Raw genomic sequence first — 24,712 nt, forward strand, 5'->3', positions numbered from 1 at the left:
ATACAAATATATTTGCATGCATGCACACACGTGCAAGTAAACACAGCCATCGAAGAACATCAAAGGTATGCCATTGCACCCCGGTTTTTTCCTTAAAATGTCTTATTGTGTGTTGTTAGGTGTGTGCGTGCATTTCTCAGTGTGTATGTGGAGGTCAGGTGACTCAGCTCCCCTTCCCCTGTGAGTTCCAGGAACGGAACTCAGGTTCGCACGGCCAGATCTCTGAAATGCCGAGTCATCTTGCCAGCCATTCACACCAATTCCTTAAGGACAGGGCGACACAATCAGTCTTAGGGCGGCGGTGTGACACTGCAGTTTTGTGAGGTCCTGGCAGGGCAGCTGAGACCAGTGCTGGTGTGGGGACTGGGCAGCAGGACCAGTTAGGCAGGCAGTTAGGTGTGCAGACTTCCAGTCTGAAATGCTTCCTTTGTACCAGGAGCAGGCACAGACGGTGCTGGGCAGAGAGAGGTTGGCCCTGACTTTCCTTTCAAAAACCCTTTCCGGAAACCCATTATGAGCAGGGGCTCTTTTTGTGGCAAAACAGCAGTGGGTTCCATGACAGGTCCTGGCAGGATCGCCCTGGTCGTAGGGGCCATGGATTGAAGTGTACCCTGTGAGTCCTACTCAAGTGAGCCACAGCTCTTTGAATTGCACAATCAGCTTCACCGCGGAGTCACGGCAAGTTCACTTGAACTTCAAAGTTTAAAGCAGCCTGAGCTCTGGGCATCAGCTTGGGTGGTGGGAAAAGCAGTAAACCTTGATACTGTCATTTTCGGCCCGAGAATTAAGCCATATTATTGACAAACTTGATTATAACGGAACTGATCTCGGTTTTTTATTCTCTCAGCAGGCGCTGCTCACCGGGTGGTGTCTGGTCCAGCACATCTCCGTTTGATGAGCATTTCCCGTTAATATTTACATGTGGTTTAAGTAATAAAAAGTGATGATCACGCCTGTCAGCCACATCCTAGGCTCTGGGACTGTTTGCCTTTGTCGTCAGTTTGGCTGGGTTTGGAGTCACTCGGGAGGTATACCTCTGGGCGTGTCTGTGTGAGAGGCAGACTCAGCCGTGAGCATGGATGGTGCCATCACGGGCTGGGGTCCCAGACTGAGGAAAAGGAGAGAATGAACCAAGTGCCGGCATTCCTCTCTCTGTGATCCTGGTCCTCTGTGATGTGTGCAAGCAGCCTTAAACTCCCGCCACCCCAGCTGCCATGCCTCCCTCAAACCGCCAGGCAAAACAAACTCCTCCTTCCTTAAGTCGCTTTCTGTCCATCGATTTGTTGCCGAGGCTCATGTGAAGTCTCTCTTCCCCTTTCATGGTTTGTGGGAGGCTCTGCCTTCATTGTGAAATAACACGCTTGGCACACGAATTCCATCCTGTGGACCCGTTCTTACAGGAGGAGCAGTGAGACCAGACTGGGCACTGCTCCCAGACCAGCCAGCTTTCCTGCTGACAGGCCAGCGAACTTGGAATTTATCTTGTATTCACACTTTATTGTGTAAAGGGGATTCAGCCGTGAATCCTTTTTAAGTGGCCATCTAAACATCTTTATTTCGTGTGTAAGCACAGGTGTGAGGACTGGATGGCGGGAGACCTTCTGGGTTTTTAGTGAGTGTGAATGTTCACTTATGAGTGTGTATGGGTGCAGAGGCTCAGAGGTCTATGTCCAGTGTCTTCCTCAATCACTGTCTACCTTATTATTTTTTAAGGCAGTCTCTCTTCACTGAATATGAAGCTAATTCAGCTAGAATGGCTGACCAGTGAGGTCCAGGGACCCTCCTGTTGCTAGCACAGGGATTCCTGGTGCACACCACCATGCCTGGTTTCTATGTGGGTGCGGGCACTCACACGCAGGTCCTTACGCTCATGTGGCAAGCAGTTTACCTACAGAACTATCTTCCTAATCCTCGGGGGGGGGGGGCTTGTTTTTAAATTGCGACTTTCTGGTTATATAAGTAACACATAGAGAAATGGATAGAAAACAAAGACAGATGGAAACTAAACACACCAACAACCAACACCAAGGAAGATGCAGATCTTTAATAAAATTTGCTCTTCCTGGTACTAGGGAAAGTTGGCTTGTTTGTTTGTTTTGCTATTTTTTTAGTGCTGAATACTAAGGTAGTTTAGGCTCTGAACATTTGCAATGTTATAGAATTTTCCTTTTTAAAATGAAAAGATGCCCCTATCAGGTTTGATCTTACAAATGGGAGATCAGATCCTAGAGAAGTTAAACAGTTGACTGGGGATACCCACTAACCCCCAAAGCTTATGCCTTGTGGTCTCATGATCCACTGTGACCTTGTGGTCACAGCCCCCTCATGGACTTCATGTCATTGTGCCCACTATCTAGTTGCTTCTTCACAAATTAGTGTGAGTGTTGACCTGGCGGGGGACACTTTCCAACACCTCAGTGGGTGTCTTGAGTCTTGAGTCCTGCAGGGCTCTCTATACAGTATGCCATTTCTTATAACCAATGCTACAAGTTAGCTTTGCAAATTGAGCCAGTGAGAGTTTAATAGCAGCAACTTAGTAACAAGTTAGTAGCAGTAACAACAACTCAGATCTTAGTAACCCTAACTCTTGATTTCTTTCTTTGAGAAATTTTACTTTTTCCCTTAAAGGACACACATTGAGGCTTCTTCCTTCCTTCCTTCCTTCCTTCCTTCCTTCCTTCCTTCCTTCCTTCCTTCCTTCCTTCCTTCCTTTCCTTTTTTCCCCAACATTTAAGTTGGCAGCATCATTCTTATGCTTTGGGTTATTACTAAGCAGAATAATTCTTACTTGAACACCATGGTACTGTGACAGTTGATTTGATATCACGAAAGTGACTAGCAGGTGGGCAGGGTGTCCACAGGGGATATACCAGGCAAGAGTGTGATACGCCTGGCTGGAATGGGAAGGCTTGAGACTCCATCACAGCACTCAGAAAGGCATGCATTTAGAATTTACCAGTGATTTTATTTTCTATAAATTGTTCTCAGACCACAAGTAACTGCAGGTAGCTGACACTTAAGAAATGAGAGAGGATCTGGGGTTGTTGTGGCATTTAATCCATTTCTAGAATCACCAAGTGTGGGCTAGCATTGTTTGTCTATCAACTTCCCCTCCACTAGCTTGTTGACTTGCATCCCACGGGACTACAGTCCCAACTGTCTCCCCTGTGATCGCTGCTGTGTCTCTGCTGGCACGAAGCCATCCAGAAATGGAGACCCAGCTCAAAAAACCAGCTCTGCGTTCTCCGTTCTTACTGGGACCTGCTGTCATGCCGTGCCCACATCACCCCGTATGACATTACTGTCTGCACTGGCTGCTTTTTACCAACTTGGCACAAGCTAGAGTCATCAGAGGAGGGAGCCTCAACTGAGAAAATGCCTCCGTAAGATTAGGCCATAGGCAAGCCTGTAGGGCATTTTCTTAACTAGCGATTAATGGGGAAGGACGTGGATCATTTTTGGTAGTGCCATCACTGGGCTGGTGGTCCTGGGTTCCATAAGAAAGAAGGCTGAGAAAGCCATGAGGAGCAAGCCAGTAAGCAGCATCCCTCCGTGGCCTCTGCATCAGCTCCTTCCTCCAGGTACCTGCCCTGCGCTGACTTCCCTCAGTAATGGACTATTGCCTGAAAGTGTGAGCTGACGTAAAAACCCTTTCCTCTCAAGCTCCTTTGGTCATGGTATTTCATCACAGCAGTAGTGACCCTAACTAGGACACTCCCCTACGATCCTGGAAGTTGCAATCACCTACAAATGTCTTCTCCTATGATCATCAGTCTTCATGTCCTGTGTTCTGAGTCCTGGTATCATCTCTCCAGGATTTCCATGCCCTATGATATAAGACTTGCTGGTACTCTATGACCTTATTGTCCTATGATCTGGAATCTTGGATCTTCCATCATCCTATGACCTTCTTGACCTTGATCTGAGACCTACCGTCACCCCATGACTTTACTACGCTCTAGGCTCTGCCCTGATTCCTATGACCGCCCCCCATCTCATGACTCCATCCGACACCAGGCTACTTAAAGGATGCCTGTCCCTGTCAACCCCCACTCCCCACCCCTGCTTCATTCTCTACACCGTCATCTCTTACTCTTCATGAAAAGAAACTTTTCTCGGGGGGGGGGGGGATCGGTATCTCGGCCCCTGCAGAAAGAGTGCTTGCTGGTCGCCTGGGACTCCTGTGGCCCTGTGAGAGATTAAAACTCTGTACTGACGATGGACACCCTACAAACCCTTTGAAATTTAGGAGCAATTTTGGAAACAACAAAAAAAAAAGGCAACATAAGTTATTTCGAATGTTTCACTGTAAATATCCCTTCTGATTCTTCCGCACGTGGGCAGTTCAGGAGATACCTGTGAACCTGTGGCTCCCGTCCCGGTATTCTCCTCCAGCCCCCCACTGGAGGTCGATTGGCCTTAAGATCTGGAGGCACCGCAGTGTCCCCGAAAACTCTTGCCCAAAAAACTCTTCTACCCCTGAAGTCTGCTTCTCTGATATAGTCTCCTCTTTTTTTAAAAGTCCGCCCCCATTGCCCTCTCTTGTTCCCACCCCTGCTGTTCCTGTACCTCTTCTAGAGTCTCTCTTCTACTTTCAAGTCTATTTTTAAAAAATCTCATTTCCATGCTTTAGAGAAAACATGCTGTATCTTTTTTGCTTAGCGTGATGGCCTCCAGTTCCATCAGTCCTCCCGCGAGTGGCATGATGATTCCATCCGTTCTTCACGGTTGAAGGAAACACTGTGGGTCTTGGCCCACTTTGCGCTCAGATCCCAGGCGGGCACCGTTCCTTCGTGGACCTTCTCACCTTAGGCACACCGCGGCTATCTTCAATGCACACAGCAGGCACCCTCCTTTGTGGGTACCGCGGATGGATGCCTCCCTCTGTGTTCGGGAAAGGTGCACGCACACACAGGCATCCTCTTCCTTGCACACCGTGGGAGCCATCCTCTGTTGCACACCATGAGGGTTGGGGGGGGAATCATTTGAGACCCAACAAGCCCCATGCAGAACTGAGGTCCCTGGTTTCTGGGGGCCATGGTCAGCCAGCATTCACCAGTGTACCTGTCCCCATCCTGGGTGCTCTGTTGGCATCTCTGGGCAGAAGCGTTAGGGCTCACGGGATACAGGGAGAGGCAGACAGGCTGAGGCGGAGTCGGACACCTGATGTATGACCCACTCCATGACCTTCAGGAGCTGGTGTTTGCAGTTGGAGGTTTTGTCTGAGGAGCTGGCCAGGCTCTTAGGGGATGCCGGGTGGCATATCCTCGTTGTTTAGCTATCCGCTGTGTTCTTGACAGAGACTTAGGTTATCTGAAGGGCAGACACGTCAAGAACCCAGCTCGGCATTTTCCTAATTCTGAGCTCCCCTAAGGGACTCAAGACCACTGAGTCAGTCTTCGAGGGGGGTGGAGTGTCCATCCTCTTGCATGTCGACACTGTCTGAGGGTAAGCTGGGTGTGTTTTCATTACAGCTCACGACCTTGGCAGCAGAGCTGGGGCATTTTGCTTGACAGCAAGGAAGTTTCTGTCGCTCATAGTGGAAGACTGGAGAGGTCGCCAGGATGTCTTCAGAGGCCACGTAAATCGAGGTGCAAGCCTTGGGGTCCCCGGTGCTGCTTCTTACACACGGCAGCCGCCTTGGCACCCCAGGGGACCCGGCATGGCAACAGGAGGGCATCTAGGTGGATCAGCGTGAGGCTGGCCCACTGAAGGCCACGGGCTCTGCTCCTTTGGTGACTCTTTGCCCTCACCTTGATGGAAGGGGACACTCAGGAAAGGTTTATTGTTAGCATCACGTCAAATAAAATCATTTCTTGCAACACAGAACTCAAGGAGGACAGGGGAGCATTCAGAAATAAGTCCTCCGGGGCCCACCTGGTGCTATTTCACTAGTGAAGATACACAAAGAACATCAATGTCGGCTTTCAAGGAGGCCTCTGGGATCACAGGCGGGGAACACATAGAAGCGTTCCCCACAAAAAGCTCCCTTCTCGCCATGACTCTGCAGAAAGCAAGCTCTTACCCACCTTGTGGGAAACTATTTTTTTTAAAGGCTGAGTTTTGGAGGGCTTGGTTTGGAGCAATTAGTTCTAGGGAAGCCGGGCCTTCCAGCCCCTCCTGTTTTTCCTCTGGAGCCCATTAGAGCACGATGCCCTTTAATTCACCAGTGTTACAGCCAGACCTTTTGTGGAAGAATACAGTCCATTTACATTTTCCCTGTGACAAGATCCGGGGAGGTCTGAGCTTAAGCATCACAAGTCAGACTGAGGCTTTTGAAAACAAGGGGTAAGACGCCAAGGCAGCACCGGTGCCATCTGGGGGACACCGGTGACCTTGGATTCTCTGAGAATAGATGCTGTCACCTGTCTTCATTGATACATCGAAGGGAGGCATCCATGTCAAGTATTTGAATTTCGAAAGTAAGACTTTTGAAGTCCAGCAAAACAAACCAAACACAACCAGTGGCAGGAAAGAGCAGATACGGTCACTTGCCTTTGCCTCGTGGGCATGGATACAGAGATTTAGGGGGCAGCACACATTTTGCTCAGGCAAAGCTTGCTGGTGACCTAAAGGCCTAAGTGACCACCCCTTAAAGTCATGTGGCAGGCACATTACGTATTCAAAATCAGAGATTCAAGATAGCATGAGCAAACCCAACCAAGGACACAGTCAAGTGGTTGGAGGGGAAAGTTTCATCATCGTCATCATCATCATCATCATCATCATCATCATCATTTCAGCTTAGGAGAGTTGTGCCTGGAACGGGAGCCACAGCCTCAGACTATGAAAGAAAAGAAGCAGAGAGAGGCATCAGGGGTACAGACGATCTCGACGCCTGTCTTGTGAGACCTATGAGCGAGATGTGCCCGCCAGCCTCCTGAGAATAAAAACAGACACCACGCTGTTCTGAAATCCAGTTTCTGGATTCTCCATGCAGAGCCCCCCCCCCAGAAGGAGGAAGAGGACAAGTGGAAAATCGGAGAAGGGGGGGAAGACCCCCCTGGGGAGCTTTTTCTTCCCAGCGCGGTTTACAGATTGCTTTCGCGGAATGGTTTTGTGAACGAGGCGTCTTGGCCATGGACCACAGTAAAATAAATACCAAGCCTCCCTTAGCCTAGTGACCCAGGGGAGTGGCAGAGCAGATGCAGCCTGCCACGTGGCTAAGAGCTGGCTTTGCCAGTTAAGTGTGAACTAGGATGATTCTCAAGTTTGTCTTCTGAACGCAGCTCTGCTCCTCAGGCCCAGCTGTTCTGACCCCAGGGACCTTGAAAAGCCGTTTGCAATGTGGTTCCTCAAGTGGCTAAGAGGCATGCTCTCCCTCCTCTTATTGAAACCAATCAAACTGTGAGGATAATAATAATAACTAAAAATCGTAAATCCTTGGTGCGGTACAAACACCTCAAAACTGAAAGCCGTACGGAAGGCCCCCAGCAGACATTCAGTTGAGGTGGAGGACACAGGCTTCACGGGTGAGCCACGGTCACGGGACAGCATGGAGGAGAGATGGGGAGGTCAGTGTGTGTGGGTTTGAGGCCACAGACATGGTTAAATTACTCATTTCGTTAAAAAAAATCCTTTTCGGGTATCGAGGTGTGGCGGGACAGGCCTTGCCATCCTAGCGCAGGGTGAAGGCAAGGCTGGGCTGCAGGGAGAGTTCAAAGCCAGTCTGGTCTGCATAGGGAGCTCCTGACTCAGCCATCCCCCAAGTCATCTCTGTCATGGAAAACGCATGAACTAAGAACTCCCTGGTCTCAAACGATGCTTAAGAAGCTGCTGTGCCTCTTCCCAAGTATCAAGGGGAGTGGCTTCGGGGTGGGCCTGTTCCTGGCTTCAGATGGGAACTAAAACAGTCACATTTCACTTGCTTTGGGAGATGGAAGAAGGAAGGCTAAGTCTACAGAGTGGTGGGTTAGGGCACCCACCGTGCCTAAATCTTGATTGCACAGAACTCGGTCTATTGGAAAGTGAGCTATTAACGATACACTGCCATTATTCCATAATGTTGATTTTTGGTATTCCCAATCCGGACTGAAGTTGGGAATTACAAGTTTCACTGATGAAACAGTTCTAGATGCCCAGACGGTCTGAAGGGTTGGTTTAGACTGTGGGTCATCTTCATTGCTTGTCACTGAGACGCTAGAAATGGAGCCCTGGGGCTCTGTGCACCCTAGGTTAGCACCTTGGCTCTGAGCTGTCCCCCAGCCCACCACACAGACATCACTAGAGCTGTGAGATATGCCCCCTGGTGTCCAAAGACAGAGGAACCCGTAGGTTTTCAGCTCCCCACTGGGTTTTACTGTGGCAGATTGATAGAAAAACAAAACTGCAGGTTTGTAGACCTAAGGCTAAAGCCAAGACGGAAAGCATCAATGGGCACATTCTTCCCCAGAAGTATTCTGATTAATAAGCCTACGGAATTAATTAACTTTGTCCTTATCCCCCCACTCATAACAAGTTCCTTCATACAGCCGAGTCTGTTTCATTGCGGGATGTTTTTCGGCCGGGTATAATATATGGTGCGGCACAGGACGGGGTCAGGGGGTCTCTGTGTGAAGACTACAGGGCATGTCGGTGCTTCCGTGAGGACGACGGGCCTGGCACATTGATACTGTCGGGTTGTTGTTCTCAGAGGCACTCGAGGAATTCCAAATGAACAATTTTTTATGAATCTCATTATCTTATTTAACATCATAAAAATTAAGGTTACGTGAACGTTGGTGAAATAACAATGATGAATAGAAATGGGAAATAATTGAAGGCACTGGGCGGCCTTTTCCCGGTGTGCAAAAAACGATTAATATTTACAGTCAGGGCAAGGGGTCTGAAAGCCCTGGAGCTGTGTTTGGTTAAAGCTGGTTATCCTGACTCTTCCTGAGTTCCTATTGGCTGCCAGCTAGTTTGGGCAGCCTGTGCAATGGGCCGGAGAACTGAAGGTTCTGGGGTCCCAGCTACTGGCTTTGTAAAAGTTCAGATCTGAGGGAAAGATTCCCTGGCTGGAGAGTCCCCAGAACACAGATGAAAGCGATTAACCACACGACAAAGATGCAAGCCCAAAAGATGTGAGGGTTTGAGCTAGGGTAGGTACTCAGTTTGCGGGTTTTTTTTTTTTTGAGTGGCTCTGAGTTAAACAGGAACTATCTGGAAATGAGAAGCCTGGGGCACAATGTAGGGGGAGGGAGGAACCTTCAGCAAAGCTTCTATTTGGAGGGTGAGAATGGATTTGGAACCTTCCAGAAAGGAGCTGGCTGGAAGGGGAGAGGGAGGCAGAGGGAAGCTGCCAGCTTGGTCATTCAGAAGCTTGGCTGTGGCAAGGAGCCAGGTGTTTATTTTAAGAGCAAGGGGGAAGCCATTGGAGCATCTGCAGCTAACAGAGGCATCCGGCGAAAGTGCCTCTGAAAAGTCATTCTGCACAGGGCAGACCGATTACGTAAGTCTGAACTCTGTATCCCTTTGCAGTGGCTGAGATCTTCCTGGCAGCGGAAGAGAGAGAATGACGGAGATGTGGACATGTGCGCCGTGTACCCTGGTGCAGAACGGACTGGGAGATCTTAGTCCTCTTAACTACCTATCCTCACCTTCCTCGTGTCCTCAAGTTTCTGCAAGCATTGGGTTACAAAATACTTGAGTTGCTTAAACTCTACGCCAGCAAGAAACAATTCTTATGATTTGATCTAAGGAGGCCGAAATAGGATGAGGGGAGAAAAAAAAACATAAAAATCCCATCAATGACCTTGGTGTTTCTAAAACCCTTTAGGCTTTTGTTACATAGGCCAACATTTGGACATTTAGTTAATGCCTCCATCTAGCTGTAGGCAGCCTCACCAAAGGTAAGTGCACTCCAGGTAGCACTGAATATCAACAGCCAGTAACTTAAGCGGGGGCTTGGGTAGCATGGAGCATCGGATATGCTTTTCCACAGAGCAGGTGCTCTCGGAGCACACAGGCTTAGCTCCAGCATGCATCCCGATGGGTGGGGACAGTACACTGTCTCTCAGACCACCTGGGTTCCAGTACCACCAGAGGACACAGAATACACCTTATGAAACATTCATACATGGGAAGAGGAGGGGCTCCAGCCAGTAAGGTATATTCAGATTGAGATGAAGATGGTAACAGACTTGGGGAAAGGGGGGATTTTTAAAAAAGATTTTATTTATTTATATATATTATATTATATTATTATATTATTTATTATATACAATGTTCTGTCTGCACACCAGAAGAGGGCACCAGGTCTCATTATAGATGGTTGTGAGCCACCACGTGGTTGCTGGGAATTGAACTCAGGACCTCTGGAAGAGCAGCCGGTGCTCTTAACCTCTGAGCCATCTCCCCAGCCTGAAAAGAGGAATTTTTAAGAAATGAAAACCATCATACGGTGGCGCCTACTATCGCCCCTGGGCACCTAAATGTGACTGTGACGTGACCCAGAACTTCATAAAGAACCTAGCAGAGCTCCGGGTCTGCAGCAGACTCGTCCTGTGGCAGGTAAATCTGGCGTGTGTGGATTTGCCCGGGAGATTGGCCACACTGGCCTCTGCAACCCTCTCCTGTCTCTCTCACCCACAGGGGCTCCACCCTCACCGTCAACAAAGAATGGCTTTTCTTTTTTTTTAGGCCTCCCTGTAAGCTAAGTCTTCTTCGCAGGAGACTCCTGCCTGGCACAGGACTTGGCACTTCCTGGGCAATGGACTGAACAGCAATAGTAACAGGTTCCTTCCCAGTCTCTGGAGCGGGAGAGAGCCCCCACAGTTTCTGGCTGGCCGCAGGGGATGGAGACCTACGAGAAGTCCTACCTTGTCCACTGTGGAGATGGGGGGAGAGGGCAGAGCGGCCTGTAGGGTGAGTTCAGACAATAGGTTCTGGCTTCCCAGCAGTGTTCATTATCTATAAGCCAACCAGCCCCGAGGAGGGGATGAAGGCAGATAATCTGTGATGTTAGACAATGAAATGTTCGGTATCTTTTAAAATATTCTCACATCTGTTAAATTTTTATTTTTTTACAGCCTCAGCCCTTTTCTCTGGCTGGCTTATAGACTCACCCTCGACAGGGTATGTGGGAATATTGCATAATCCATTCCCAGAGTGCACAAGCAGATCTGTGCCCCATAAAATATTCATTCGCTCTCAAAAAAAAATATTTGCGCCCTGCTGTCAAATGTAGACAAATTCGCACGGAGTATCAGAAAATGGCCATTTTAATGGGGAGTGTTCTTCCTGAGTCTCTCTCTCTCTCTCTTTTGCACTAAAACGTGTTCTCCAAAAATTATTTTCATAAGAAAGATTAACAATTTCAACATTAGCGGCTAATCCCTTTTCATTTAAAACTCAGCTGATAAAATTCTTTGCTTGTCATTCAAATGTGAGTAATAATTATAGATCGCAGGCCTCCGTCTCGGGCCTCATTAATGATAAATTGTATGGAAGTGTGAAGCCAAAGCCAGCTTTGATACAACTCAGAACTCCATTTCCACGGCTTCCCTTAGCTATGTACAATTAATTACACAGTTAATAAGGGAAATACATTAATGAAAGGAGAGTTATTTACCCAGACCGCCTGCCTTTACCAAATGTCTTTTGTATGCTTCTCTCCTTGTAATTTTGGTATACAGACAGTTTAAAAGGGAGGAAAACCCCACAAAAACAAGAAACAACAATACAATTGACAAAGTGGGGGCTTTTAGCACCACAGCTACTCTGATTAAAAACAAGTCCAAAGGAATTTTAATCCAATTTTACATTTCTACTGACTTCTGCTTTTTGAAAGTCCTGAAATAGCCCTTTGTCAAATAAATAATTACCACTAAGCTCCTGTATTGTTCCAGAGATACAGTTATCTCCACAAATTGAAAACTTGGAAAATTTTAGAAGAAATTTACATGGAAGACAAAGAGGGGAAAAAAATCTCAGTCATTCTGAACAGACCGACAACTCCTTTCTTATCGTTTGAAACCTCTTCTAGAATGATCAAATTCACTCAGTCTGTTTGGATAATCAAAGTTTGACAGCAAGGCTAGCTTTCATGGAGAAGGGTGCCACCTTTTAGGGCTTTGGCAAAGCGTAAAATCAAGAGGAGACCTACAAAGGGTAAGCTAGTTGAAGCTGTGCTCCTTTACTCTTTTATAACACACACGGGGTGGGGGTGGGGTATGAAAAGGTTCATTGTAAACCTTTGTTTTGCTACCTATTTGCATTAATACAGATCAGTGAATGTTCCTTACCAATGACCATTTGATTCCTATCTTCACCATATGCCTTTAATGTAAATAACCTACTTTAAGGTATTTGGGGAGGCTTTTAAAATTCTCTTGGTAAAACAACACTGCATTCCAAAGGGCTAAAAGGGGGAAGGCAGGAGAAAGGGGGGCTTAAAGTGCATTTCTGAGAACCAAGTCTGTCCTGTTAGCAGGGTAACATATTCTAAGTGTGTGGGGGGGGCAGAACGTGTCCACAGCAAACACTATCGACTGTGTCCTACATGCTGGGGCTCCCCCGGGGAGTTCGACCTTGGTGCCTGCCCGCCGCCCACATCCACCCTGACATTTGGGGAGAACCAGGCACTGCTGGTGCCTGTATGGCCTCCTCCAGGATCCCTGCTGTGAGATATTTCTGTATGCAGAGTTACAGCAGACTCGTTTGTTTAAACCAGCCTCCCCGCCCACCTCACCCCCACTGGATGGTCTGCTACAAAAATTCAAACAGCTGGCTTCCGAAATCACAAAGACAAGGGACTGAGGTTCTCAAAACACCCAACGCCCGCCCGCCCTCCTAATACCCAACCCGGCACAAGAAGGCCCGGTGGATACATTTCTGCTCTGTGAATGTGAAGACAGTGGTTAGAGCAGGGAAACCTTCGGGAAGAGCGAAGAGGAGGGATGGTTGCTTAGCAACACACAGCAGCCTGGTGGTTACAAAGCAGCGGCGGGGCTTTTCTTAGCAGCGGCCTTTTAGAGTCTGCGCCAGTGATGCAGTCATTACAATTTTCTGATGAAGTTTTTAGGGGGAATGAAGGATTCCAGCAAGTGTGGCGGGGTTACCTAGGACAGTGACACAGGCGGGAGCTTTGTGGCACAAGCGATTGGGATGCAGGGACTCTCTAGCCCACGAGACGGTATTTGCAGAGATTTTTGGACAGGTCCACTGCAAGTAGGGTGCTTTGATTTTTATCTCCCTAAGAGCCGACGGGGCTATGTGCCCCTGAGAACGTTAACGCGGGGCCAAAGAAACTGACTCTGTCCCCGGAAGGCATGTGTGCTCAATTCTTCACCAGCCAGAAGACTGGAGCCCAGGCGTCCAGCTGTCTCTGAGAGACCCCAACTCAACATTTTCAGACCCCTAACAACTAGCCCATCACAGAGTGACTTGTCCTTCTGCCCTCTCCTGAGAAACCAGTGACCTCAAGATAAAACTTGAAAGATAACACTCCCTGATCCAGGAACTAGCTCACCACGTTCCTGCTCAATGTTTAACTGTACAATACCCAAAGAATGCTTGCTTGAGATAACCTATTACCTTCCTGTTAAGATATGAGCTATCATTTAGCTTCCTCATCCTTTATGATGTTTGCCTAACTCCCCCCATTCTTTATGGTTTTTCCCTTTTAAACCCCTCCACCCCGACTGCAGCTACTGGGGGTCTAACTCCTCTGCCCCTGCGAGGGTTACCAGCTCGGCCCCAGTGCACTGGTTCCCCGAATAAACCTTGTGTGCTTGCATCACGAATGGTCTCTCTTGAATTACTGGGGCATCGGCTTATCCCGAGACTTGAGAGAGGGTCTCCCCACACTGGGGGGTCTCTCATCACCTCTGCCTCTCCAGACTGTCCTAGGAAAGCAAAGGGGGCTAAAACGTTGGTGAAGTGCAGGCAAAAAGTTAGGATGCTACCCATAAGGGACTCCCTCACCTCATCCGGTCACTCCAGACGAGGTAACTGAATGGGAACAGCATGGGTTTTCACATTTTAGGGTGAAAATCAGAGTGAAGACCATCACGTACCCTTAATCTCTTCCCAGACCAATGCCAGTCATACTATGGGGTGCCCAAGTCACGCCCCGCACATTTACCAGGCTTGACAGGTGAAGCAGGAGTGCACTCCCAGTGGTCTCCTGCTTATGCCAGCTGGAAGATTCCCCAGGTCAGTGCTTTGTGCAGCTGTGGATTCCCTCTATGCTCACCCGCTGCCTGAGATGCTGTCCCACCTCTCCCCCATCCTCTCCCTCTTCTATGTTGTGGGAACACCAGACCTTGAGCCCACATATGTAGCCTTGGCTGACCTGGAGTTTCCCTGTGTAGACCAGGCCGGCTTCCAACTCACGTAGATCTTCATGCCTCTGTCTCCAGAGCACTGAGATTATAGGTATGTGTCACCTCACTGGGCACTGCCTGGCTTGCGTGAGGACAGCCACCGGAAGGTAACCGTCTCCCGAACGCATCGGCTGTCAGTGTGATGTGGGAGTCCGTGCAGAATAGCGTTCTCTGGCTGCATCCTTTGTTTAATCCATACGGAGTGTTTCTAGCACCATGAATAACCAGAGATCCTCAAGTGTCTTCCTCTATGAGACATCTTACTGCCCTAAAGACACCGGGAAAATGGCAACCATCTATTTACAAAACTAAGGGACATGTCCAGGGGTATAAAAAGAGAAGGGAATTCACTCAGAGACAAGGAGCCCGAAGACATCCAAATCCTAGACAGAGGGGCCAAGGCAAAACAGTTTCCTCCATCTAAAACTCATTACGTAGAGAAGAAAAACAAAAACAAAAAGAAAACTACCTACAGGAGGCAGGAAGGGGACCTGAGACTCCATACAAACTGGAACCCTTTGAGGGATGCACAGCGTGTCTGTTCCTTTGGAGACTGGCGATGCTGAGAAATCTGAACCTCCAGCCTCATTTACGATTAAAGCTCAAACCAACCACACATGGGACCCTCAAGTAGGCAACCAATGAGAAAATGACCTTGGTTACACGACAGTCTGCAGTGTTTAACAAACACACTCTCTGAACCCCCCATGAAGCACAAGGCCATACACACAAAAAAAATCCCGAGATCCAGGCCCATTCCACTGCGGCCGGCGCTGAGAGTCTGGACACGGCTGGACACAGGAGCAAACCAGGCAGGGAGGAGAGCCAGGCCTTGGGAGCTGAAGAACCACCATGCAATGGGTTCTCTTGCCACCTTCCGAGGTATTAAAGGTAGGAACCAAGAGCTGTGGGGATGAACTGGGCGACTGAAAGTGAAAACACACCCTTTGGAGTTACAGGCACAGTGGGCGGGTTATACGGTAGACACTGCTGAAGGGGGGACTTGCGTACTAGAAGGCAGGGTTAGGGAAGCTCCTGTGAGTGCAAGGCAGAGACAGAGGGAAGGTATGGGGGGGGGAAGACCTAGGAGATGGGCGCAGAAGTGCCCCACACGCTTCTGCTGAAGGGGAGTATGACTGTCAATTTTAAACTGTAAAGGGCGGGGTGTGGCTATCAGCTCAGTGGCAGAATACTTGTTTCACACACATAGGATTCTGGATCCAGCTCCCGCTACAGAGAAACAAACGCGTTGCGAGCTGTCTGTAAGTTCCCGGGGTCAATGGAAGGTAAGAAATCTCAGATACGGGGAACGCAGTAGGTCCGGAGAGAGAAAAAGGAGTTTAAAAGTTCTAATAAACTGCCCTAAGTGTTTGGTGTTATGCCCTTAGGTTTTATCAAGCTCTCAGCCCTCATCAGAGAGGCTTCCTTTAATCCTCACACTGGGCAAGGGTCATCTTTTGGCTATTCCTCTGTCCCTCTCCCCTCTCCTCTCTCCCCCTCCCCCTTCGGCCTCTCTTCTTCCCCTCCCCCTCCCCCTCCCAGTCTCCTTTGCTCTGTCACCAGGGCTGAGCTACTCTGGTGGCCCTCCTTCTGCCTTCTTTGATGCTACTTCCTGTTTGGAGATTTCCTTTTGTCCTGTCTCAGGATAGAGCTTACTTTTTTGTTGTTGTTGTTTGAATTTCTTTTTGTACGTGCATGTAATGCATTACGACGGAAAAAAAATCTACTCCTCCCAACTACAGCCCCTTATTACTTGCTTGTTGACTACTCGTGGGCTTCTGCGTTAGATGAAAAAAGAAAGCAGCCCCTAGGGTCTCTTCCTTGTCTCACAGGGTTGCTCCTCACACAGCAACAAAGACCTCGTTGTCAATGTCTACCAAAGTCTGTGAAGGACAGCGTCTCCCAGTAAGGCTCACATTTGACTCTAGCTCACGTTTCTCCAGCTACTCGGGTGCAAGCTCCCCAAGAGGGCAAGATATCTACCATCTTTCTTCAGAGCCACGCTGAGCACACAAAAGGTAGGCAGACCCTGGGCAGTTAAGCTCACCCATGATGTTTGTGGAGCTGTGCAGTTCAGTGGGACTTCAATGCTTGTATTTTATAAATCACATTAATTTTATTCTGTGTATGTGAACGGCCAGGCCAGTCCGCTGGGATAGTAGATCTGTCTTTCAACTCAGCTGAGCGTGCCTACAGGCCACAGGTGTGGGAGGCACACTGAGCGGACCCCGGCTTGGCTTACCCTGCCAGGTCAATCTAGCGTGTCCCGGTCCGTTGTAGGCATCCCTGTCACCAGCACTCAGAAAACGCTGTCTGAGTGACACCTGTGAGTCTTGTTTCAGACGCTGGCTTCCCAGCTTCCCCTTGTGGATGTCATTCATGAGGCTGGCAGTTCCAGTCCTAGTGTTGATTTTTCTACTTCACTCAGTGAATGCTAATTGGGCGTTTAGTTATTCCGTCTTACCCGCTCCATCCACTGCAAGGTCTACAGAGAGTGGAAGCAGGAAGAAAGTGACTTCTACAACGACCGCAAAGAAGGGCTCAGGGTCAGAGGTGCCAGATCCAGGTGTCAACCCGGACGCCCACCGCGGCCCATCCCAGGTGGCGGCGCTCTTCTTGCTGACAAGTCTCCCACGGATTCTTCGTGTGCCCCCCACCGTCGGGGAGACAAACGTCTACCTCAGCAAGCATCCGGCACGGAATGTGCATGAGCCACAGACACCTCAGGATAGGCCTCTCGTCTCCCTGGGGTCTAGCTGAGGTTGGGTCATCAGACATTTTTTTCTTTAAGCAGCTAGAGCCAAGACAAGAGAAAGTGACACAGAATCCTGGAGGGCGGGAAAGGCGGAGTACTGTCTGCTCTACCACTTTATGTCACCAATAGGACGCTCAGGTGCTTTTCAACAATAAAAAGAATCCCTCAGTTACCCACTAAAACCACAAGATACGAGCCCCCTCAAGTAGAGAAGAGCCCAAATAATACTCCCAATCATCAATATTGAGTCCACGCCACCCATGAAGAGCTGGATCACAGCCCCGGCTGTGGGAGGCCAGGAGGTTACCCTTTAGCAGGTCCAAATGTATTCTCTCTCATAGAGGCCAGCATCCTCTCACCCCCAAGGTGGCCCATGGGAAGTGTGGGCAGCAGTAGGGGATGGCTTTGCTAATAGGTCTCCTGCTGTTGTGAGGCCTGCCCAGTAACCTGCAGCATCCTGAACACACACACACACACACACACACACACACACACACACGCACACACACCACACTCACTCACACATATGTGCGCACACACACACATACACACCATACCACTCACACATATGAGCACATACACATACAGAGAGACACAGACACATACACTGACTCACACATATGTGCACACACATACAGAGACACAGACACACACATACATACACATACACATAGACACCACACCCCTCACACATATGAACACATACACATACAGAGAGACACACACACATACATGCACATACAGACACCACACCACTCACACATATGTACACAGACACACACACACCACACCACTCACACATATGTACACAGACACACACACACCACACCACTCACACATATGTACACAGACACACACACACACATACATACATGCACATACACACAGACACCACACCACTCACTCACATATACACACACATCATACATGTGTACACAGACACACACACACCACACCACTTTGTGTGTGTGTGTGTGTGTGTGTATGTTTGTATGTGTGTGTGTGCTATGTGCAAGTGTCAGGAAGTCATCAGGTGTCGCTCTTTGCACTGTTGTTTTAAGACGAGGTCTCTCACTGAGCCTAGGGGCCATTAAGCTCCAGTCATCTTCCTGTCTTCCCCCTGGGTACTGGGGTTACAGGCATGCACCCAGCCAAGTCTGGCTCTCTAAGGTTGGAGTTAGGATCTGAATTCAGGACCTCATGCTTCTGCAGCAAATGCTCTCGTCCACTAAGCCGTCTGTAAGGCCCTCAAACTTGGAATCCTAGGATAGCGTTGATAATTATGGGGAGTTATAGGCTTCGTTGCTGTCTACATCTCTCTATCATCTACCCGTCTGTTCCTAAAACTCTCCTGATCATAGTCACGCCAATCGCCCTCTCTTAATTCTCCCCAATTAGTTCCCTTTCCACACGTGTGCTTACATCCCTTCAAACACCTAGGTTCCGCACTCGAGAAACGAGTGTGACGTGTTTCAGGATGGCCTCCAGTTCCTATGGATAGCACGGATCCATTCTTCTTTACAGTGAACAAATACCCTGCGTTTGTATCCCATTTTTTTTAACCATTCACCTGAGGGTGTGCGTTCAAGCTCTCTCTGCAGCTTGACTGTTCTGAACAGTGTAGAAATAAACATGGGCGTGCAAGCTTGTTGGCATGCTGATGCAGATTCCCTTGGGCATATTCCCGGGACTGATGCAGCTCTACTCTATGGTAGTTCTACTTCTGAAACACTTGTTTAAAAAAAATCTAAATCTAAAATATATACATATTTATTTATTTTAGACAGGGTATCATTGTGTAGCCCTGGAACTCTCTATGTAGACCAGGATGCCTAAAATTCAGAGCTCCTCCTGCCTCTGCCTCTTGGGTGCTAGGATTAAAGGTATGCACCACCATGCCTAGCAGAAACTTGTAAACCTTATTACTTTTTTAAAACTTATTTAGTGTGCATTGCATGTGGGGGTGTATGTACGCCTCGGTGCCCCTGTGGAGGTCAGAGGGTGACGGACTGCAGAAGTTGGTCTCACCTTCTGTGTGGGTCACAGGGATTGGACTCGGGTTGTCATACTTGATGGTCGGGTGCCTTTACCCACTCAGCCATCTCACCAGCCCCAAGAAACTTCGGATTTTTAAAAGCCACTTCCCTCTGCCTGAGAGAGAGAATGCACACGCAGGGTCTGCCTTTCTGTGTCTGGCTTGTTTCACTCTATATGCCTTCCTGTTCCACCCTTTCACAACGTCTGGGGACCCATCGGGTATCAACGCCATGCCTTCTCTATCCGTGAGCAGAGGCTGGTGCCCCCTCACTCGGAATGTAGACAGCAGTGACCAGAGGTTGGAGGAGGGTGGATAAGGGGAGGATGGATTTGATCAACGTGGGCCGTGTGCGTGTGTTGAAATAGTGTTGTTAAACCCCATGCATACGTGCAGTTAACATGTTGTTCCAAAGTAGAATATTTCAGAGGGCACCTTCGAAGAAAACAGAGACAGGAGCAAACACGGAGTGCCTTGGGTGCCTTACATGGGTGCACCCGTTGTGGCTTTACTGTGACCTCAGGTAGGTGGTGTGTCCGGGGCATGGCTGGGTGGTGACATGATGGGCATGTCTCATGGACCTGTCCCGTTTTGCACTCGCAGGGGCTGGGGGCAGGGTGCTGCTGTCTAGCCCGTCATACAGATCATAAGACAGGAGTTGGTGGCTGTGACATTAGATTCAGAACCAGCGGACAGCAGGTGAGTCAGGCTTCTGTGGAGTACCGGAATCCATGTCCCTTCCCTAGTCAGGTCCCTGTGCTCTCTGCACCCAGGAGAGTCATGACAATGTGCCCAGTGCAGCTCTCTGTGTCCTGAGGGCCCTATACCTAAGCGCCAGCCTTTCTGAGTTTCCTTTGACCCCTGTTGTACCTTCAGAGGCAGGGGTAACAGGAGCCCCTCCCTGTGACTGGGGATGCTTGACTAGTGACTGTCACTATGGCTGGTCCTCCGGAGGCAACACAGCCCAGTAATGTCTCAGTCTGATATCTAGGGGAAACTTTCTCCTTCCTCGTGAGTCTATCTGATACCCAAGCCCTTGACCTTCAAAGGGACAGTGATTCCAAGGGGCCTTCTTTCTATAGTCTAACACAAAGTTACAGGGCATGGAGCATCTGAGGCCATCCTACGTGGGATTAGGCATGGGGAACAGGGATCAGATCTGAGGCCCTTCCCACAGTGGTCATGCTTGCTGGATCACCCCCGAGTACCCCAGCATCACAGAGGAAATACTCAGTGATGTCTTCTGGTGGTCAGTTTTGGGTCAGCATGGCTTTATGGGGTACACCCATTGCTAAACTGGAGTTGAAGATTTTTTGTTCTCTCCCTACCCACTTTGGTCTTTAAAAAATTATTTATTTATTTTCATGTGTGTTTCCTGTATGTATGACTATGTGCCACGTGTATGCAGTGCCCAGGGAGCCCAGAAGAGGGCGTCAGATTGCCAGAACTGGAGTTTACAGACGGTTGTGGGCTGCCATGTGGGTGCTGGGAATTGAACCCAGGACCTCTGGAAGCAGCGTCTCTCAACCTTTAGACATGATATTTTGCTCTCATGCTCCATTGTACCCAAGTCACCAGTGAATAATACCCAGAGTTCTGGGTTTACCCGATGGCCCACTTGATGGGGGAATGTCATGTTTCTTTTATTGGTCGATGAATAAAAACACTGTTTGGCCAGTAGAGGCAGGAAGATAGGTGGGGCTATGAGACGAGGAGGATTCTGGGAAAGGTAGACAGAGAGAGAGGTGCCAAAGAAAGAGACGCCATGAGGCGGCCAAAGGAGTAACAAGTCCGGGGCATTCTCTGGTAAGCCAAGACCTCGTGGGAAATGCGTAGATGAATAGAAATGGATAAAAAATGAGGACAGAGCTAGCCAATAAGAGGCCCTAGCCATCAGCCAACGATTTAATGATCAATGTAGCGCAACAGTGTGTGTTTATTTGGGGCTGAGGGTTGGCGGTGCCTGGCGGGGCAAGAAAACCACCAGCTCCCACTCACCCTTGCCATGGTAGTTTAGCACGTTTGTCTTGCCAGCTGGCCAATTAGCAAGCACACACTTTCCCACTGAGGGGCGGGGGTGACTGGCCACCGCAGTTACCCTCCCCATAGCTTTAACGAGCCAAGGTCAGTTGCAGAGGACGGACATGCCTGGCTTGCACAGCCTGTGCAGAGAGGGGTGGCGTGGCGTGGGCACTGCTGCATGGACTCGACCCTGGTTTGCTGGAAACGTGTGCTATCTTGGCCTCCACCCTGGGCCAGTCCCATTCTGCTAGAGCTTAAGAGGAATCCCACAGCCTGTGCCAATAAGTGGGTGAGATCCGAAGAAAGAGCCTAGGGCTCTGGGGTCCTCGGGTCCCGTACCCGAGAAATTGTGAGGCAAGGCGCTACATGACAGAACCCCACCCGAGAAGGGAATCGGGACTACAGGGTGCAGAGGAAACAGAGGTCCAAGGAACGGCCCAGCCCTTCACAGATGCAGTAACTGGGTCACCCTGCGTCCTGGGAGAAGGTGGTGAGTAGCATCTCCTGCCATGGAAGCAATGATTCCTGGAAGCGCCTGGCTTATAAGAAGTCCCTTGGGGCTTACAGTCTGAGCCAATGGAGTGTGAAGACTGGGTGAATGGGACTGACTCACACAGATCTACTGTGGTAGGTGGGTGAAGCCATGGCTACGTTCAGGGAAACGCCCGCGGTGGGCTCCGGCGGCACCCGCTGAGCTCTGCCTGGGCTACTTTGCTTTAGGACTGCGAGGTCTTGGCTGCTTGGAGGTTGAGTCCCTCCTGCTGTACTCAGAACTGCCACTCATGTCCAAACACAGTTTCTCTTGAAAATAAAATGTATATCATTCGACGTGCAGACACGGGGGTCTTACCAAATTGTGACCCGAAGTCATGAAATGGATGCCCAGATGCCACGGGCTAAAACGAGGCACTACCGAGAAGCATGTGTACTGACGGACTCGTTCACGCCAGCTCCGGATCTCAGTGTCTCTCGGGACTTCGCGGCTCCTCCTCTAAAAGGGACCAGTGTCACAGCCCTTGAGGAGTCAGATCTAAGCTCAGTCACGGCTGTCCATTTGGAGGACCTCTGTCACCGTAAAAGATTGCAGGCACCGAGCACCACGCATATGTGCAATTAATCTATTGATCCAGAACAAAACAGGTGTGTGGCGCATTTGCTAAGTGAATGATAAGCTGACCGCCCCTGGTGAGAGAGGTTCTTTCCTCACGGCCTCTAAGGGCCCCCAAAACAGCATCTTGGGGTCCTCCCTTTCAAGAAGAAACAGAAACGAGCAGGCAAGGACAAGTCACGGACAGCACGGAGAGGGGAAGCCCTCCTGTGGCCATGTGTCATCTGGGAAGCAGACTGTTTGCACACCTCGGCCTCCCTGTATGTCCACTCGTGTCTGGGCTAGCAAGACCCCCGAACCACTTTCTTGGGTAGTCACAGAACCTTCTCGGTCAACACGACTGCCAGGAGACTTCTCGGTAGTAAACAGTTTTCCAGCTTACCGTGGCCACCAAAGCACATTGCGGCTGGATAAGTCCAGCAAAGGAAGGTCCCCAGGTTAAATGTATAAGGACAATGTACAGGTTCAGTATTTCCCTGATCTGTGATCGCAGCAGCTGCTTCCGGAGCAGGGAACTGGACTGTGCCTCAGGCTGGCAGAGGCCCCAGACCCCAGGAGAAAAATAACGCGGATGGCTCGATGTCTGGTTTTGTTTAACATTCCCACAACTGGAAGGTGCCTCCTTCTAAGAAGGCCAAGGGAGAGCTGGAAAACTGAGTTTTGGATGTCTCCGCTAAGGAAACTGGACATTAATAATATACCATGTGGCAACACAGCCACTCTATCCTTGGCCACTCCCCCCTCAAAAAAAATGTGCCAGGGAAAGTCATAGCCCTGGAGAGAAGCCATGTGTGTTAGCAAACGGGCCTCAAAAAGCTCTGGTGACAGACTGTAGATGCCTCACACCTCCTCATGCCTCCTCAGCTTCAGTTTTGCGTTTTGATTTTTTTTTTTTTAGACAGCAGGTTTTGGGCTGGAAACAGGGTGAAGGAGGTAACTGACCACTCCTTACTACTAGTCAAAATCCAGCAGAGTGGCGCACACAGGTAGCACTTAGAGGCGTGTATTCCCAGAACCCAAGTCCAAGGGAGCATGCCTGCATGTGCCCATGAGTGCTCCAAACAGGACCGAAAGAGTTCGGTGACGAACCCACCTTTCTATCCACGACTCACAGAGCGGGTAACAGCAAAGCTCCAAGGTCAGGAAGCGATTGACAGAGGGACACAGGTAGAACACACTCGCCCTGCCTGCTGCCTGTCACCCCTCCACAGAATTCATGTTAGAGAGGATGCAAGACTTACCAGGATCATGTGGCCAGTAGAGATGTCCATGTTAGACTGGACGGGCTCCTCAGACCAGGAGGAAGTGCTGCTCCGGGCCGAAGGGCTGGGCATTGGCCCGTCGCTGAACTGGGAAGACACACTGTTGATGCGTGATGTGTGTGGTCCCTCGGGGCGATCCTGTGGCCGGGCAGACATTCGCTGGCGGCATAGCTCCTGCAAGACAGCCAGAGGCAGAGTCGGGGGAGCAGTTAGCAGGCTTCAGGGAAACCTACTTAGTTCTCTCACAGAACTGACTGCAATCCCACCCTCTTTTGCACTGCCCACTCAGTCATAGTCAAGGCTCACTTTGGTGAGAATTCACGCTCTTGGCCACTGGGCAACACAACCTCCATCACTACAATCTCCAAAGCAGTGTTTTGTTTGTTTGTTTTGTTGGTCAAGAACAACGAAACAGATAGATTGAGTGAGACTCTTCCCTTTCTCCTTAGAACAGGGGTCACATGGGGGGAACCAGGAGTCTGCTACAAGGTAGGGACTCAGTTTGCCAATTTATTCCCCCCCCAAAAAAACAACTCCCATTCTGACAAAAGCAAGGATCCTGGGATCTTGGCAGCATGACCCCTTGGCACTGACCTCTGACCTTTGGGTTTGTCCTACACCTCCTCCCTTCTGACTGACAAGAACCCATTCCGGAAAAACTTCTCAGAGTTAAGACACAGATGAGCCCCCTCCCCATCCTTAGAAGATGGAACTGTGACTCGGGTCACCGAAATGGAATGTCACCGTGAGGAGATGGGAAAGTACAGCTGAGCCCCACGGAACGGTGGGAAAAAGAACCATGCCCTTGCCAGCAGCAGGAACCAACGGCCTGATTAGCTACCCAAGGCAGTGTCAACAGGATGGAGGCCACGGCCGTGTTTTCATCTCCTTCACCCTGAGTCGCTGTTATCTCCGGCTTTAGACCGAGGCCACCAGCAATGCATAGACTCCCCCCCCCCACATGTCTGCTTAGCTCTCTACAGCAGACAGGAAGTCATGCCCTTGCTTCTCTCTGACCTTATGGGGTCCGTAAGGCAGCTCGACCCCCAAGCTACCGCAGGGGACCTCACCTGGGGCTGGTGGCCCGCATAAGCCTTGAGACTTGAAAGCAACTGAGACGGTGGAGGTCATCGTGGGTACCCCGGGACATGAGGGGAGGGTAAGACAAACCCCAGAAAACGAGGCCTGAAGAGAATGGGGAGGTCTCCGACGTGAGGGGCAACA

General features: G+C 49.7%; 1 protein-coding gene across 1 annotated transcript in view; it reads right to left on the reverse strand.

The window, feature by feature from the left end:
• The window catches only part of Ptprn2 (protein tyrosine phosphatase receptor type N2), a 653,364-nt gene that overhangs the window by 70,713 nt on the left and 557,939 nt on the right, over positions 1–24,712 (reverse strand). The window contains 1 exon segment of the mRNA XM_040742316.1: positions 23,468–23,662. Within this exon segment, the coding sequence (XP_040598250.1) occupies positions 23,468–23,662 (195 nt within the window).

Source organism: Mesocricetus auratus, unplaced genomic scaffold (genome assembly GCF_017639785.1).
Source record: "Mesocricetus auratus isolate SY011 unplaced genomic scaffold, BCM_Maur_2.0 Super-Scaffold_15014, whole genome shotgun sequence".
In the NCBI taxonomy this organism is placed as follows: Eukaryota; Metazoa; Chordata; class Mammalia; order Rodentia; family Cricetidae; genus Mesocricetus; species Mesocricetus auratus.